At 32.8% G+C, this 19,635-nt stretch overlaps 1 protein-coding gene across 1 annotated transcript; it reads left to right on the forward strand.

Annotated features, from left to right (window-relative positions):
* Positions 1-836: 836 nt before the first annotated feature.
* LOC140437471 (uncharacterized) lies at positions 837-18,346 on the forward strand. Its single transcript, XM_072527021.1, has 3 exons — positions 837-966; positions 5,956-6,061; positions 18,125-18,346. Exons 1-3 carry the CDS (start codon positions 904-906, stop codon positions 18,295-18,297), a joined length of 342 nt encoding a protein of 113 aa, XP_072383122.1. The 5' UTR covers positions 837-903; the 3' UTR covers positions 18,298-18,346.
* The last annotated feature ends 1,289 nt before the right edge of the window (positions 18,347-19,635 follow it).

Below are 19,635 nucleotides of genomic sequence, written 5' to 3' on the forward strand. Positions count from 1 at the left end.
GAGAAATTAGTTTCGACGGTGGAAGAACCAAGAAAGTGGTCAACGGCATCAGAATGCAGAAGGAAACGAGAAACCACTGCATTAAAGGTCCCTAATGACATCTCTAGTACAGCTATCATGGCAAACACAACTAAAGTGAAAACAGCTACTAATCATGGAAGACGGAAGTCAAGTTTCAGCAAGGGAGGTGATCCACCTCTAGATCACAGGTCTTCCCAGGTCATAACTCAGAGAAACCTCTGTGACAGAAGTGGAAAAGTGTCTCTAAGAACTTCAGAGTTGAATATCAAAATATGTACCTGGAATACCAAAAATATCATATCAAATCATATTTCATGATATCAAAAAATAACCAGACTTAGAGAAAGTGTAATGGGCATAAGGGAAATGAGGTGGCCAAATAGTGGTGCTTGTATTGTTGACAACCACATGGTGTACCACTGGGAAATGATGACGGTTAACATATGTATGAGGATGGAGTAATCGTATCTCCCTAATTACGTTAATATGTTACAAATGTAATGACAGTTTCTGAAAGATTAATAATAATTGAACTAAATACTACTCCGGTCAAATTAAATGTTTTGCAAGTGTACGCCCCAACCAGAGATAAACGAGAAGAAGGTAGAGCAATTCTATGAGCTGTTGATAAATTCACTTTAAAGAAAAATGCTTTTATAATATTATAATTTCAAATACTATAAAATAATTTTATTTTTAATTTTGTTGTAATGTTCGTTTAACCATTTTTTTAAATACCTTTTTTTCATTGACTTGCGCGCCTCTGCCATATCCTCTTATTTAAGTATAAATTAATTGTTCTAATTAACTTCAAGTTTAATCTGGATACTTGATCGAAGAAGTATTCTTGCAAAAAAAAGCGTTCAAACATATCCATCTAAGATGGTAGCTAAAAATTTGTTGGTGCTTTGTTTAGTTGTAGTAGCTGTTACTGTTGTTTCAGGGGTGAGTCATAATATCCTTCAATATTTTACAATGCATTTGTTGTGGTGTATTTACTATATTAGATGAAAAACCTTATATTAGTATAACATCTAATATATCTATAAGAAAATTGTTTTCTCAAAGATAAAACTAATAGTACATAACAAATATGAAACCATTTACTTGATTTTGATTATCATATGAATGTAACAAATTTTAGTTATATCAAAGTTTTATACTGCTTTAAAGTTACTATAAATAAATGAATAACTACATCTTAGACATACATCAACAAAGTCATGGTGTCCATTACCTGACATATCTTAGAGATAATGCATCAATTGCCCACAAAAGGGAATATTAAAGAACCTGTACTTAATTTACCCAAAGCTAGAAATCCAAAAATTGATGAAAATAGAACACATAGGATACTACGTCTGTATTATCACAAACTATTTTTTACCTATAAGTATAACAAAATATCTCTTTGTAACCATTTGTATCAAATGCGATACCTATCTCGATATTAACATAGGTGTACGACAAGGCTCAATTTTAGGTCCCATTCTATTTCTTAATTATGTAAACGATGTTGTCTCGGTTAGCCCATATGAATATTTTACGATATTTGCAGATGATATAAATGCTAAATCAATTGATTTGATACCTCTTTAGAGTCCAAATGTAATCATTTACTGTCGGACCTTTACAGCTGGTTCTGTAATAATTAACTATTGTTGAATACCCAAAAAAAACTATCTCCATGCAGTTTCATAATAGACAACGATGTGTTAACCTAATTAATTTAAATATAAATAATAATCACATTGATAATGCTTCATCAGTAAAGTTCCTAGGACTTCATATAGATAAATGTCTTAATTGGAAAAAATATTGTGACGTATTTGTCACAATATTAAACTCAGTAACTTTTTTATTCCGTAATTTTAAACAAGTTTTAATGGAGACACAATTAGTAGTGCTTTATTATGGCCAAGCCGAATCCGTACAAGATGGGGGATTTGGTTTTGGAGAATAAGTAGCCATATTAATCAAGTCTTTATTAAATAAGGTCTATTGCTGTTATCCTCCATAATACTAGTTGCAGATAATATTTTCAAAAGTTCAAAATACTGCCTTTGGTTTTATATTTTGAGAATTTGTATATTTGTATGTAATAATCTCAAAATTTTTAAAACCAATGGCCAAGTTCACAACCTAAATATTAGAATATAAAGATACCTTACGTGCTCCAATATGCAGGGGAAATATATATTTCAGGTCTCCTAGTATAATCGGGCAAAGACTTTTTAATTATATTACCAATGCATATAAAATTATGTACGAGCATAACAAGGTTTAAACTAAATTTAAAGGAATTTTTAATTGAGGAATCTCTTCAGTTTTAAATGCTATTCTTTTTTTGTTAGTTCGTTTAGTGTGTTTGTGTATTTGTTTATTTTATTTATCCAATTGACCAATTGTATGCAGGGTATGAAAGAAAATAAAGTCACTGCTGTCTACTGTCACAATCTACTGTCAAATTATTATGTTTAAAATTGTTTTCCAGTTTTTTGATATTTATTTTTAATTTCCAGTTTGATTTTCAAGGTGGATTTAGTTCCAAGAATTATTCGTCTGGTCGTTATGACGTTATGAACCAATCATCATCATCATCATCATCATCATCATCATCAATAGCACGACAACTCATTGTAGGTCTTGACCTTTTTCAATATCTTGCACCATTCTGATCTCTTATGGGCTTTACGCTTAGAGTTGGCGATTTTAAAGGTTTCTAGGTATTGTTTGTTCTACCTGTTTCATATTCCTATTTTTTTGGACTTCTTCCCATTGGTGTCTGCCTTTCTTAAAGGCTAGGTATTCCTGGACTCGTTTACGTGACCCATCCAGCCTAGTGTTGCAATTTGTATAAACGTGGTGATGTCTGGTTCTTTTCATTATCCTCATCATGCAACCTCTTCTGTTCACTGTTGGACATATGTCTCTCCCATTTTTCGCCACTCTTCACGGTTCTGTGCGTCTTGTTGCCATTTTTTAGATATTCGTTTAATGTCGTCCATCCAGCGTGTTGGTGGTTGTGTCTGCTGCATTTGTCTTCTCTGGGCGCCAGTCAATTAGTTTTCTGGTCCTCTTGAGTGTTTTAGTCTCGATATGTGGCCTGCCCATTCCATTTCAGCTTGGCTATACGGTCGACGACATCAGTAATACCTGTTCTTTTCCTTAGGTCTTGGTTCCTTATTTTGTCTTTTTTGTCACGCCAAAAATCGATCTTTCCATGGGCCTTTATGCCACTCGCATTTTTGGTGCTGTTGTTTTTGTAAGAGTAAGAGTTTCTGCTCCGTATGTCATAATAGGAAGAACGCATTGGTTAAATGTCTTCTGTTTAATAGTTATGGGGATGTTGCTCTTAAAGATGTCTCTTGGTAAACCATACGCCACCCCAGCAAGTGTTATTCGTCGTTGGAATTCACAGGTCTGATTATCCTTGCTTATTCTGATTTCATGACCGAGATATATGTACTTGATTTTGGATGGTTAGGTGTTCGGTGGGAGCCAAATTTGTCATAAATTTGGTCTTACTGATGTTCATTTTTAGACCTATTATTGAAGATACGTTTTCTAATTCTTGTAGCATTTGTTGTGCTTCACGCAGATCTTCGGTAATAAGTACTGTATTGTCGGCAAAACGCAGATGATTGAGCATTTCCCCGTCTATTTTTATAAGCATTGTACAATTCAAACTTGTATCTTCTTCATCATACTTTGATTTATAGCACTACCTTGTATATATTTATGTGTTAAAATTTTTCGCTTGAACGTAGCATCGCTAGTAACATCTTATTGTTTTTGGCAGTGTCCCTGTTAATATGTTAGGACTGGTCTGATCAGTATCTTGTAAATTTTACATGTTATTCTTCTTTTTATGTTATCGGATCTTAACTGTTTGGCAAAACCGTTATATATTTTATTTTCGATGATGAAAATAAAATGATAAAATGTAACTGTGTAAACGTCCAAATTTTTAGTTTGTCTAAGTTTTTTTGTTTCATTTCTTTTTTGTTTCAGTATTTTGCTTTAGCTTTCTTATGTATCGCAAAGAACGTGGAGAAATGATATCCATAAGATATAATAGCGGTGTATTGAACAAATCTAGCATTCTTTTTCACGTGCCATATAAGGATTATCCGATGTTAGCAATCACCATTGCGAAGGCTTCTTGATCTTCTGCCACATGGAACAATTGTCCCGAATTTGATATCTGAGTCCATTCACGAATGTTTTTTAACCAAGAAAGCTGTTTTCTTCCTACATCTGTACGGCCTTCTATTTTGCATTTAAGGATCAGTTGTAATATTCTATATTGATTTCCCTTCACTATATGTCCCTGACAAGACATTTTCGGGTATTTAAAAGGCTTTAGTAATTCTCTATCTTTGTTGACCCTCATTAGTTTTCTTGCTGACAAAGGTAACTTCATCATCCGTCTATGAATCCACATTTCCAATGATTTAATTCTATTCGTACTTGATACTTTTAGCGTCCACACTTCTGCTCAATACAAAAGTAAAGACCAAATATAGCACTTAACCATTCCTTGTCTTAGTTCTAAACTTAGATGATTATTGCAAAGAATTGTCTTCATTTTCACAAAAGTAGTTTTAGTAGCTGCTATTCTTCATTTTATTTATATGTCTGGATCTATTGCGTCCATTATGAAAGTTCCCAAATATGTAATTTTGTGAACTTTTTCAACTTGGACTCCATTTAATTGAAGCTTTGCATCAGGATGTCATTTACGACGGAAGACTAAACATTTGGTTTTGTTTGAGTTTATTTCAATGCCTATTTTCTCTCCTACTTTGTTAATACAATCAAGCAGAATTTGGAGACCTTAAATACTTTCTGATAGAATTACTTCATTGTCCAAGTAGCTGGTCCGAGTAAACATTGAACAATGTTAGAGACAAAATAAAACCTTGTCTGACTTTTCGTTGTATAGAGATTTCTTCGGTGTAATTGCCCCCAATTTTTACGATAGCAGTTTGATTCCAGTACAGATTTTTAATGACACGAATACCTTTGACATCTATTCCTATATTTTTTAGCATCTGTAATAATTTTACATGCTGTACTTTATCGAGTGCCTTTTCTAAGTCAACGAAGCATGCAAATACATCTTTTCTTTGATCACGGCGTTTTTGTAATATGATATTTAGCGCAAAAAGTGCCTCCCTAGTTCCCATAGCATTTCTAAAACAAAATTGGGTACCTTTGAGATCTTCTTGGCATTTGAGTCTAACTCTGTTGTGGAGTATTCTTAGGAAAATCTTAAGAGTGTGGCACATTAAGCTAATTAATCGGTATTCTGAGCATTTTCTAGCATTGTGTTTTTTAGGTATTGTAACAAAGATGGACTTGAGCCAGTCTGCGGGAATCACTCCAGTGTTATATATTGCATTAAAAAGTTTTACTAGTATTTTTATGTTATCTTCATTTATTAGATTTAGCAACTTAGTTGGTGTATCATCTAGACCACAAGCTTTTCTAATTTTAGTATTTTTTATAGCATGTTTTACCTCTGATTTCATAATTTCTGGGCCATCAGTACAATTTTGGTATGATTCGGTAATATTATATCATATTTCTATTCTGATATATAAAGTTGCCATTCTCTTCTTATATCGTTCTCAATTACGATAATTTTGTTGTTATTGTCAAGTAGTATAGAGAGAACTCGTTTTTTTTTTAAATATGTTGCTTATTTCTTTTAGCAACAAAATGTTGCTTTAAATCTAGCATTATAATTATGAATTTCTCTTTCATGAGTTTTAGTCAATACTAAAAAATTTGAACTAAGAATCTTAAACAAAGTAAATATTATGAAAAACCTTACATAGACTGTAATGCACTTTCAATAAAGTTACTTAATATTGTAAATAGAAAATGGTATACTAAATAGATAGTTACTTAGACTTTTTATTGCAGGCTCCAAAAGCTATCAAGAACGAAGATGATCTTAAAAGGAGTGTAGTCGAGTTCCTATCACAAGATAAAGAATTTTTAACAGCCCTTGAACACTCTGGACTCGTGGGTAAGTTAGCTGTAATCTATAAAATAAATGAAATAATGACAACATGTTCTAAAATCATATACTCTTGATATTGAGTAAATATTGTATTTATTATTTCTCTTGCCTTTTTTTACATTGTAGATAAGCATTTACTTTTTTGATTTTTTGTTTATTAATACGTTTTTGACAGATAAGTAAATCTTCGAATGCTGTGGTAAAGCTCTTAGACAAGGTAAGAGAGGGGGACGTGTACGAACTCATCACTATATAGCCCCCCATAAAATTATTAGACCCTCGGACATATAGTAAACTGATCACCGGCATCCTTTGGAGATTGGTAAACTCATCACCGCAGATAGGTAAACTCATCACCGGGATTTTTGCCTGGTTTCTAATGCGAAAGGTTGCCTCTTACCTGTTATACTTCTCGTTTATGTGATAATTTAATAAATTCAGAAATTATTTTAAGCAAGTTGCTTTAAAATTTAACTGAGATATTAATATGTCTCACGGTGTGGCCTATTAGACGTATCTGCCAATCTAAATGGTTTTGAGATCTAAAAATTTAGTTGCATAGGATTTCGATAGTGAACTTTAAAATGAAAATATTTGTCAATATGTGCTATTTTTGTTTATATCGGAAGTAGTCCCAACTTCGTTATTTGATTTTCATTGCATTTTTATATTTATCATTGAATTCTCGAGATAATTTGTTAAGCATACATTCGGTCTAAGTCTTACCGTTTTGGCGTTATTTGACTATCTTGAAAATAATAGACGATTTTGGACAGTTAGTAAATATAAAATACCTAAAAAATAGGAAAAGCTAAAAACTTGAGTGTGCTATTAGTGCATTGAAATCGAAGGAAACTTAATTTTTTACACGTGCAAAGCTTTACATTTTATGGCATCATTGGCGGACATTTTTAAATTTAAAGTAATCAGCAATTCATTTATTGAGACAGAATGCATCAAAATGCTTAAGTACAGTTTTCTATACTTTATCTTTCAATGACTTGTACAAAGATCCCACAATTAGAGTGCTTTTAAAAGCAATATTTTTACATTTTTTGGTTAGTTTTCGCCATTATTTGTAGGAGTCAGATGAGTTGTTCATTTCATTTTATAAACATCATGACAACTAACCTCAATTCGTGTAAGATACAAAATAATTTTTATTGTGTAATTTGTACTAATTTTGTTTATTGTAGCACCCTGATGATGCATATAAAGATTTGCGAAAGCTTGGTAGACTAAAAAGAGTACTTCTTTGTCCTATCTTCGGCTGCACACCCAAATATGTAGTTGTGTTTTGTAGTCCAAGTCGGTACCATATGAAAATTTTTTTTAATTTTTAGTTTTATGAAAAAAAAATTATTCTCTAGTTCTGAATGATCTAGAACTTCAATCATCAGAATCAGATATTAGTATTCTTCAGTCATTTACGCGGTTCGTTTAACAACATGAATTTCATTGAGACTTGAGAATATCCACAATTCATTTTTTTTTTGACAAACCGCGTATACTAAACTAAAAAAAAACTTTTTATGTAACATAATTATTTTATATAACAAAATTCATAAAACTAAAAATAAAAAGGTTTCACATACGGTGCCGACTTAATTGGATACCCTGTATATATATATATATATATATATATATATATATATATATATATATATATATATATATATATATATATATATATATATATATATATATATATATAACAATGTGACTTTAACAATTTAATTAGAAATCTCAAAATGTAATATCGGAAAAGGTAATCTACAGCAACAAAGTAATATTATGCCTTGCCTACAAGAAACATACAGTTAACTTAAAGAACTTAATTACGCTGATTTTTTTCTGTTTGATCAGGATGATTCGCGAAAACCAGGGCGAAACAACTAAAGAAAACGGTATAAAATTTCTACTTACCAGTTGTATGACATTTAGCCTTACACCCTTTCGTCGCACAAGTTCACAAAAGGCAATTCGATTTTTTTTAGAGTTTCCCGCAATTAAAATTTGAAATTATTGATAACCATCATTTTTGTCCGCGTTGGCTCAGGACGTAATCAATTAGCAGTTTACTATCCATGTTGAAGAAACAAGGGCAAATAAAGAGAAATTTTTCTTTTTCCATGATTTTAGGTAGCTATCAATAGAATTTTGTGAAATTCCCAAATAAAAACCAATAAATTGCAGTTGCATTTAAGACATTTTGATTTGGATTATTTTGTGAAATTACCAAAAACTAGCCGTTTGCTGGGATTTTATGGTCTATAACTGATCCGGAGTGCAGGTAGGCCAGTGATCAGTTTACCAATCTCTTAGGGTCTATTTTGAAAACCCTACTTTTATGGCGGTGATGAGTTTGTACTATGTACGAGGGTATTTATGGTAAATGGTGATGAGTTTACGTGTACCCAGAGAGGGGACGCGTAATCGTATGGAATTGACTAAAGCCTAAACCGGCACCAGAGGGGCTGTCAGGTCATATTTTATTTCTTCAATAGATTGAGAATAATGGATATATATATATATATATATATAAATTAATGGATTTTTTCAAAATTTATAATTGACCACTACTATAATGAACATTTTTTGAACATGATTTTATTATTACAAATTTTTTAGTAGATGGATACAGTGTTTCATTAGGTAAATAATTTCATGTTGAAATCAGTAGATCCACTGAAAAATCAGTAGACCTGGTATGAAATGAACTTTACTTGTCCTCTCTTTTTCCTTGTCTAAGGTAAAGCTGATACGAGGATCTTCTATTCGTTAAGATTCTTGCAAGTTTCGTTAACCTCGAATTCTCACATGTTTTTAAAAATATATAATAGTATTCAGTTTTTAGATTCATTTAGGTTTAAATACCGCTACAGTTTCTTAATAAATATCATTTGAACTTTTTGTATTCAATTAAATTTTCAACTTCCCTATTACTAAAAAATCTTAAGTACTTCATCTTTTATTGTTAATTAAACTCAACCAATCATTGATTCCACCAAAATACATTTATTGTCTTCTCATTTTCAATATTACTGACTGAATTTAATTTTGGCTTATGTGGGATTAAGTCACAAATGAAAATTACATTTTATAATTTCTGTTTGAGATAAGCATCATATTTAACTTATGTTGGTGATCAATGTGAACAGACGTTATTTGTTTTAGTCTTTTAACTAGTATTTATAGTCTTTCCCCATTTAGTTCATATAGTTACCAAATTCAACAATAAAAAGCAATAGAAAGGATGGTTTAATCAAAAGACTATAATGAATAAGACCAACATTGGCTTCTCACTAGTCTTTACATATAATAAAAAATAATGGAATGAACCTATATATTCGTCTAATGAATAAAGGTCTTTCCCATTTCTCTTCATTTCTACCTGTTTATTATTCCACTTTTCCCCTTCCCATTTGCACTCGACTTAACTCGATTTTTTTCCTATCATTCACACGTCAGACGAACGGAAGAAAGTAGAATCTCCAAAAAGAATTGTCTATATCTGGAACTGTAGAACTGAAGAAAGTAGAATCTTAAAAAAGAACTGTCGATATCTGGAATAAAAAAATCTTAGGAAAGAAGATTCATCATCACCAACATCATCACAGCCCGTTATGAGGCAAAGCCTTCTTCAGAACAATCCACCATTCACCCCTGTCTGGCAACTCTTCTCTATGTTCTAACTACTTCTTCTTCTAAAGGTGCCTATCTTCTAGTGACTATATGGATAAGTTGACTTATACCTAAGTTTCGGTCTTACTTTGGCTCGGTGTCTTATCGGCCTCTTCGATCAAAAACTTTTCTTACTGTTCCAGCTTCCTCTCACCCGATTACATGCCCTATCTATCTAAGCGGTGTTACCTTAATGAATTTTACACCGTCAGGTTTCTCGAAACTTCTATACAACTGTAAGTTGCAACGCCTGCTCCACAAACATTCCTCTTTTATTTCTGCATATATTCTTCTTATGATTTTTCACTCTAAACTTTTAAGCAGTATTTGGTCCTTCTGTATAAGTGACCATCTTTCTGCTCCATATGTTATGGCTGGTCTTATTAGTATTTTATAGACGGTCACTTTAATTTTTCTGGGTAGTTTTAAGGCTATCTGTCTTCTCAAACCATATTTACATTTGTTGGCAAGCACTATTCTTATTTTAATTTCTTCGCGGACGTTGTTATCTTTACCTTAGATAACCCAAGTTAGAACCTTCCAGTTCTAAATTGTCAATTATTATTCCTCTAGGTGTTCTTCACCTAGAACAAGACATATATTTAGTAAAAAAAATTATTTAAAAACTCCTTTATAAAAGATGTATATTAAAACACCCTACCGGGCTACATCACAGAACGTTTTCGGAATTAATATTCCATCATCAGTGCTATCTGGATGTACATGTTTTGAGCCACTAAATACTTGATTTTAGAAGCAGTGGAAAGCTTATGGTGTATTACTAAACAAAGACTAATGTACTGGGGCCTGATGATGGGGGATATATGGTAAGTCTTGAAACCGGTAGTCCAAATTTACCAACAATAAAAACTACTTAAGATTGTGGGTATTGACTCATGTCCCATTAGTCCCATATACTAGTATTATGGACTCACATTGGCAACCGTTTCATCATCTTGTTTTTTCAATTTGACATTTAATAGTATGTCTGCTCGGATTAGTCTGTGGTCGTTTTAGATCGGAAATTTGTAAAGTACTTCGATGTCTTTGATTATTTTTCCTTTTCTGTTCGTTATTATAAAGTCTATTTCATTTATGACACTGCCATCTGGACTTATCCATCTCGATTTACGCTGAGGATTTTTGTCGAAAAAAAGAGTTTATCATAGATACATTTCCCTGATGTAAGATGTAAAGAAGAAATCTTCCCGTTTTTTTTGCCATATCCATACTTACCCATTGCTACTTTTGCATCGTCTTGTTTAAAGCCCATTTTATAATTAAAGTCGAGGATAACTATTGTGTAATATGTAGCTGTAGCATGTAATGCTATTTCTTGGTCCTTCATCAATTCAATTCTTCAATTTTTTTATCCGAGTGGATAGTCGTTGGATCATATGTTTGGATTACCTTACGGTTATATCTTGCATTTGTTTAAAGCTGAGGTATACAATTCTCGGGCTTATGCTGTAAATTTAAACTATATTTTGTGTTTGCTTTTTATATAATATAATGAATCCTACCCCACCATTTGAAGTGTCTTCTTCTCCCCTAAAATGAAATAAAAGTACTGATTTAAGAGTAATTTGTGCTTCTCCTCTTCGTCTTATTTCACTGAGGTCGATAATGCCCCATTTTATTATTTTCAACCCTTCCTTCAGTTCCATCATCTTTTGGTCCGATATGCGAGTTCTAACATCAAACATTCTATGAAGTAGTATGCATATGTTGCTCTTTGTCGTAGTCAGGAGATTCTTAGCACCCTCTGCTCTAACCCTGTTCGAACCGCTACCTTAGTTAGGGGTGTTGGAGTCACCGTAGACTGAAGGCCTTTCAGTAGTTTCTTTCGTCTTTCATGGAAAATAACTTTTGGGGTTTTAAGCCAATAAAACGTGCCTGTTAACGAGTTGGTTTGGAAGAATGTGAAATGAGAAAAGGGTGGAGATGAGAATGCCTTGGTTTTGGACATGGTTTCCACGGGGATGGGAGGCTGGGGAAATCCATGAGCTCGTGTGGGCAGGTGTGCTATTCCTAAAGTAGATCTATCCCCTGCCGAGATTGCATAGAGGTATCCACCCGCTACCCCTACATATATACACATTTAAATGGTAAGAAATCAGTGGAGCAAACCATAGAAAGTTACGTTTATATGCGCCTCTCTTAAAGTCTGTCACAGTTGTAGACGATACAGACCACAGCCTATAAACCCTGTAACAATATACCTTTATAAAACATCGATCGTGACAGTCATTAAAAGTGTCGTATCGTATACAATTGATATTATCGTAAATTATAATCAAAGTTAAAGTAGATTGGCCTTAAAGGCTGTCTATATATTGTTCTGATATCTTGATTTCTATTCTTCAACCAGTCAAATATTTAGTCTTTAACTACCCATGATACACAAAATGCTATAAAAGTATCACACCAGTTCCTAATACAATTGTAGTTGTCATATCATTTAACGTAATTTCACTATTTAAATTTACAAATATGACATAACATAACTTATTATTGACAGATTGCAGGAAAAATGATTCAAATGACAATATCATTGTTATACTCGTTTCGGATGCGCTACACTGATCTTACAAATAAAAAAATCATTCAGAAAACTATGACAATATATATGATAAATCCTATAATTTAAAGATAATTATCATTCGTATTATCAAGTTATTACTATAAAACGAAAATGACTCATTGACACAAATGATATTATCTAACAGGTGATGATATCACAAAGCGTGTAATATAGCTTAGCGGATGGCAGTAAATGGAAACAATCTAATCAAAATTAATGCAGACATTAATGAACGAATAAAAAAGGTTCAAGCCATAAATGATAATATGGTAATTTTTTATGTTTTCTTTTTCATTTGATTACATTTAATATGATCGCAAACGATATGGTTGGATCTAAAATGGATCCTCCTGAAATGAACCTTTTAACATCAACAGAAAATGTTGCTTATATAAGTCAGATTATTCACACGAAAAATAAAAGATGCTAAAAATAAAAGATATATAACTGTCAAAAATGAAAAATCGAATAAAAATCATAACACTAAATCTAGGTTAAAATCCGGTGGTGGTATTTAAGTTGACACAAAAATATCTCGAAAAGGAACTCTTGGACAAAATAACGCACCACTTTATTAAACTGTTGTTAAATAATTACATTATTTAAGTACAAACAAAAAAGAAAACTTACAAATTAGTTATACAATCATTTGAAAATGTTATCGAAAAAAGCAATTTTATTTATAATTCATAATAATTTTTATATGAATATGGAATTAGTAAGAAAAGCAATAATCTCAAAGGAAAACATTTAAATAATAAAATCTATGAATTAACGAATCTGGTATAATAAAAAAATATAAAAAATAAAAACAAAATAAAAACGTTTATTGCCATTATTAGTCTACATTTCAAATTGTTTATATTTCATTTTCTTCTTCACGACGTCCCGCTCTTGCACCGCCTGATATTGGTCATTTTTCCTCTCGGATTCCTGGACTTCTGCTGGTGGCATCCTGACGTCTTCTTCTGTAGGTACTTTTTGTGGCATCGTACCTACTTCCCTGGTTGGCTGTTCTTCGGCAACCATCCGGCTAGACCCTGATCAGATGGTCGATCAGCTTATGGGTGCTTCTGTATATCCTCTGGTTCCTGTTTTTCTCGAGGATGTCCCTGGTCTTTCGGAGTCTTCTTGTGGCCTGGTGGAAGAAGTATCTTGTCCTTTTCTCAGCCACCTCCCTTAGTGGTGTGTACTGGAGCCTTTCTTTGATAGTTGCATTGGATATTCTTTCTTCCCATGTTGATCCGTCTATGATTCGGTAGCATGATGTCTCTGTGGCTTTAAGTCTCCTCCAGTTGGTCTCCGCTATTGAACTCCAAACTGGGACTGCATATAGTATCACCGATCTAACGTAGGCCTGGTACAACTGGATCTTCTTGGCCTTTGTTAGTGGACTGGTCCTGAAAATATAGGGGAGTATTAGTTTTAGTTTGTTGCATACACAAAAAACGAATCTAGTGTAACTTTATAGCTTTGTGATTCCATGAGGGTTTTTAATGATATTCTAGGATACATTCTTCTAAACCAAAATCTTCTCTGATCATGTAATATTGATCTTTAATGATTTTTGACATATCTCAACCTGTGAACTGTATGTTCTTTGGTAGGTTAAAACTTTTCTGTCGGTCGACTACGCAAAGTTCTCTCAGATGTTATTACTATGTAATTGAAATATATAAATGCTCGTATTTAAAAGAAATTATAAAAAAAATTCCATGTTTTTATCGTTTTAGTTTAGAATCTTATTATTTTAGATGGTATAATCACATATTACCATTAATCAGTACATAATAGCTTGTGAAACTTTTTAGAAATATTCTATTTCGTACACAAACAACTCGCAGTCTACGCGCATTCACTACACTATCTCCCAGTCTATGGTTGCACTACACAAACTGACAAGACAGGACATGTTGCATGCAGTTTACCGTATGGGTTTAGGTAGGAGAAACTGCAACTTTTTGTTTTTATCTATCCAGACATTTTTGTCGTTCGTAGGACTTTTACGGCTAATCTTCACCATACCCAGACTAATAATTCATCGATAACTCATTTTCATAAAAAAATACAGATAGAAGAAATTGCCGGGTCACCGATGATATATACATATTCTTCTTTTTCTACTTTTTATTTAGACATGACTTTGTCTGCTTTTCAATGTGCGTCCAGTAAGTTGTCATTCCATCGTTTTTCATATGTCATTCTCCATACTTCTTTTTGTGTTCCGTTGTGTTTCATTTATCTGTTTTGAGAAGCTCTACCAGTGATCCCTTTGTATTTGTCTACCTGAAGTATTCGTTTCACTTCTGAGTCGTTTATAGTGGTTGTATGCCTGTTGTGTTTGTTGTGTTCTCATTGTAAAAAGCCTTTCTTCTATTCTTCACATTTTATCTTCACTTCCTCTTTAAACCATGGGGTTTTCTTTTTTAATACGATAGTGTTTGTTACTTTCCTTTCTCCAAGTCATTCTGTTGCTGCGATAGTTATGTTATTTTTGAGATTTTCCCAGCTTTTCTCGATGTTGTCATTTTCTAATATTTCATTCCCAGAAATCTTCTCTGATATTTTTTTTGTATAAGTATTTCGTGGATTCCGTATTTAGTCCTTCTACTCTGATTTTTGTTTGTGTTCACGCCGCTCTCTTGGGTGGAAAGTATTTTATGATGATTCTTATTTTACATAATATTTGATGTGATTTTGCTGCCTTATGGATTTAGTAAGACTATACCTTCTTTAGCCCTGTTTTTTTGCTACCTCACTATAGATTAGTGTGTATTAGCCTAATTTGGTTGTCCTTTTCTTTTCTTTTTTGTTTCCTGCAGAACGCAAATGTCTATTTGTTTCCCTTTTAGCATTTGGGTTATTTCGTGGTCCCTTGAGTTATGCGATCTGATAGTCCATATAGTAATTCTCATCTGGGTTTTGGATATTTTCTGCTTGTCCGTATTTCTTGCAGTGGTCGTAGTATATTGTTTCTTTGAGCAGCACTCGTTTTTACGATTGATAGGTTGCTAACCTTGCCAATCACCCTCCAAATTTTATCCGAGCTTGGGATCGGCTGTGGTAAACGCAGATCTACTCAACCCACCCCGAAATTACCCCAGGTACCGAGTAGTATTATATATATATATATATATATATATATATATATATATATATATATATATATATATATATATAACTAAGTTTCCTTCCCGCTTTTAGTCGCCTTCTACCTCTGTTCATCGTTTTCTGTTAGTTCCCTTAGATTCATGCTTCTCTGATCCTTTCGTTCCACAATCTCGGGCATGCTCATTTTTCTTAGTCCTGGAAGTGTCCATCCAACTAGTTTCTGTGGCCATCCTTGTTCTTTCAACGTCGTGTCCAAACCGCTTCAGACCCCTGCCTTCTAATTGGGCCTGTCTGTCCTAAGGTGTGTATGGTGAGTATTCATTCTTCCTCTGATATTATCGTTCATTTGAACTGTGATTTTTAAGAACAGAAAACAGTCATATTTGTCATTGGTATATTCTTTTCTCGCTTCTTCTTTTTATAGTGCCGTCTCCCTACGGAGGTTGGCAATCATAATGGCTATTTTTATCTTTGAACTTGCTGCTCTAAACAAATCAATCGATCTGCATTGATACCAATCACCTGCCTTCGGCCAACAGATCTTCTTCCTTGAATCTTTCCCTGTATTATGAGTCTCAAAATTTCATATTTTGCTCCCCTCATCACGTGGCCTAGGTATTCCAGTTTTCTGGTTTGTATAGTGGTGATTAGTTCTGTTTCTTTACCAACCCTCTCCAGTACTTTATTTGTAATTCTATCATCCATGATATTTTTAATACTCTGCGGTATAATCAGAGTTCGAAAGGCTCGATTCTTTTTAAATTGCATTTTTTTAATGTCCAAGTCTCAGCTCATATAATTGAAAATATATAACATCGAATGGTACGTAGTCTGATCTCCAAATTTAGATTTTTGCACGTTAGGAGTGGCTTCATTCGTATAAATGCTGATCTGGCAATCTCTATTCGCCTGTTTATTTCTGCAGTATGATCATTGGTTTCATTGATCAAAGTTCCCAAGTACTGATATTTTTCTACTTATTCTATCACGTTACCATTGATTGTCAATAGGTGATGTATATTTTGTCGTCTTTTTGTAATTAGCATGTACTTCGGTTTTTTAGCGTTTATAGTAATTCCAATCTTAGCACTATTCATACTTACGCTTTCGATAAGCTGGTGTAAATTTTCTATACTCGTTGCTATGATCACAGTGTCGTCTGCATATCGTAAGTTGTTAATTAATTTTCCGTTAACGGTAACTCACGCTTTGATATTATTGAGCGTGTTTTGGAAACTTTCTTCAGAATATAAGTTAAACAAAAGTGGCGATAAAACACATTCCTGTCTAACTTTTCTACAGATCTTCATTTCTTCTGAGTGTTGCCCATAAATTTGAACTATGGTACTTTGGTTCCAATATAATGTTTGCACTATATTTATGATTTTACTATGCGCTATTTATCAATACGCTTGTTCATAAGTATTGATATTAGTTTTTCATGTCTTACTTTATCGAAAGCTTTTTCATAGTCAACGAAGCACAAGTGTAGATCAACGTTTACATCCCGACATCGCTCAATAAATATGTTGATGGCAAATAGTCCTTCTCGAGTACCCATTCCATTTCGGAACCCGAACTGCGTCTCGCTAATATCCTCCTCTTCTCGCTTGGCGAAGTCTTTTAATGTGATATCGATGTTTTTAGGTTCCTAGTAATACAACTTACCGAATATCTTACATTCCGCAATCATTTATTTGAAATAATCTTAGATAAACTTTCAATCCATATATAATATAACCAATAATAAAAAAAGCTTATCTAATATCTTAATCGGAAAGTTTTTAGTTGGTTCTAAATCAGTTGATCTTGTGATTTTAAATAAAGATATGCTTAAAGGCATACATGTCTCACAATTGGTATACTGAAAATTATTATTGAATTAAAATATTTTTTATAAAATGCTTAATTCTGGTGCGTTAATTTTCTCCAATAGTTTTTTTAAAAGCTTACGATTGAATTAGTCCACATAGCATAGTTCTTGAAATTCTTCTAAATTAAATAAAGCACTAAAATGTATTTTTTTTAAGTTTCCATAAAATGTAATAACTAAACTCACTAAAATGTTCATTGAACCTTTCTCAAGTGATCTTTATTTATTTATACATACCGGCTTCTTTTTTAGCTTTTCTTCTTTAATAAGTTTTACTAGTTTGCACAATATTTCTAATTCTTCAATGACTTTAAAAAGATATCGACACAGTACACTATCGTATGTGTATCCATAGTCTATAAATTATTCGTGCACCGATGTTATTGTATTCGAAACGCTTTTTTAATCAAGTTGCGTATTGTGGATATCGCTGTCCCTGTTGTCACTACCTTGCATTCTAATGAAGCACATCGTTTATCCATTCGACAGATAAAAGCTAGTACATTCACTGTATACAGGTTAATCTTTTTTCTAATTCCTTTACTTCTTGTAAGTGTGCGATGGTTCTTCTATTTCATTGGTGTCTAAAATGATCCCATCTATGATGCTTCTTTGACTTCACTATTATCATTTCGAAGATTTCACTATTATCATTTAGAACAGCTTGTACATGCTTAAACAAGCAATATAATAAGTTATAAAATACTAATAATAACAAAGATAGACTGTTTTCTTAAACATAGGGATATTTTGTGTCAACTTAAATAACCCACCGGAAAACACGCGTAAAATTGTCTAAATGTATAAATTGTTTTAGATGTACAAGATGATCATTTGGCAAGACAAAAAAGACAATCTGAAGTTGACATGGATATTGATGGTGATGTAGAAGATGTTCCTAAAGATAAAGAAGGATTCTTTGATAGAGCAGCAAAATTCGTGGTCGAACTTGTACAAAGATTCCTTAAATGGATCAATACAGATAATTAAATCAAATGATAAATATTATTGTACGATAAATAAATGATTGTTAATTTTTTGTATTTATTTTTCTTAAATAAGTTGTGTCATTACTTAAAAATTATTGCCATTATTTTTAATACACGTAACTACGTATTTGTATAAAATAATTCCTTGTTTGGAAAGTAAAATCTATTAGTTCACTAAAGAAATGATCTCTTAATGACAATGTCGGATAGAACTAAAAATGTGCTGCCACCGTACTTCGGAGGGAATGTAAAGCCGTCGGTCCCGGCTACGAAAGTAGTCGTTAAGTCATGTTAGGGGCGCTTGCGCGACCTGAAAACCCTAACACTAAATCTTACACGAACTCTACTTTGTTTTAGAACTAAAAATATTAATATTTTTACAATTATGTATTAACGAAAAACTCTTTAACTCTTGACATTCAATTTCATTTAAAAACAATTCCAGTAACGCTGCAATAGTAGATATCTGTTGATATCATATCGATCTCTGTAATTTTTCTCCCTGGCTCTTCATATATTTATTTTTATATCTTGCGGACCCCTCAGCCATACCTCGCGGACCTTCAGGGGTCCACGGACCACCAGTTGGGAACCACTGGTCTAAGGTATATGGTCCAAGAAGACCTCTCATCAAATGGTGGCAATTTGATTTTCATATGATTTGTTTTCATATGTGTGTTTCGTCTCTCGGTGATTCTTCTTTTATTACAAGATCTAAAACTACTGCGTTACCTGATGGTAGCACTTTCGTATTGGTTATCATGCGCTTTATCTATATGATCTTCTCTTCTACCTTATTGAATGTTCTAGAAACTTCTTCAAATTTCTCATTGTTCTAAATACATACTTCTTTAATTATTTGAGAAGTCTCGTCGAATCTTCTAGAAACATTTTCGAACTTCTCGTCGTTTTGTCTAGCTGCTTCTTTAATAATTTAAGACGTTTCATCGACTCTTGTATAAACATTCTCGAATGTATCATCATTTTTTCTAGAAGTTTCCCCAATCCTTAGAGAAACATTTTCAAATTTCTCATCATACTTTTTAGAAGTTTCTTCAATCTACGTTAAAACTGCTTCTTGTGCTGATTGAAAATGGAATATATCTGCGTCATCTCCTTTCTTGTTGAGAAGATTCTTTAGTCATTCTTACAGGATCTTCTTGTAACTGCTGCAGTCTTTATCTCGTTCTTCTAGTTGTTGTCGTAACTGTTTTAGTGATAGTTCTGCAAGCCGCATCTTTGGTGAGGCACACACGTACGTTTTAAATGTTCTTTCTTACAAAGATCACTACCGAACTACGCCGATGTTCCCGACGAACAATACTTTTCAAAAGATTAA

Source organism: Diabrotica undecimpunctata, chromosome 3 (genome assembly GCF_040954645.1).
Source record: "Diabrotica undecimpunctata isolate CICGRU chromosome 3, icDiaUnde3, whole genome shotgun sequence".
NCBI classification, from domain to species: Eukaryota; Metazoa; Arthropoda; class Insecta; order Coleoptera; family Chrysomelidae; genus Diabrotica; species Diabrotica undecimpunctata.

Coding starts and splice junctions, on each gene's coding strand:
- LOC140437471 (XM_072527021.1), top strand. CDS start 904: ATGGTAGCTAAAAATTTGTTGGTGCTTTGTTTAGTTGTAGTAGCTGTT. Junction 967..5,955: donor CTGTTACTGTTGTTTCAGGG/GTGAGTCATAAT, acceptor TTTTTATTGCAG/GCTCCAAAAGCTATCAAGAA. Junction 6,062..18,124: donor TGAACACTCTGGACTCGTGG/GTAAGTTAGCTG, acceptor AAATTGTTTTAG/ATGTACAAGATGATCATTTG.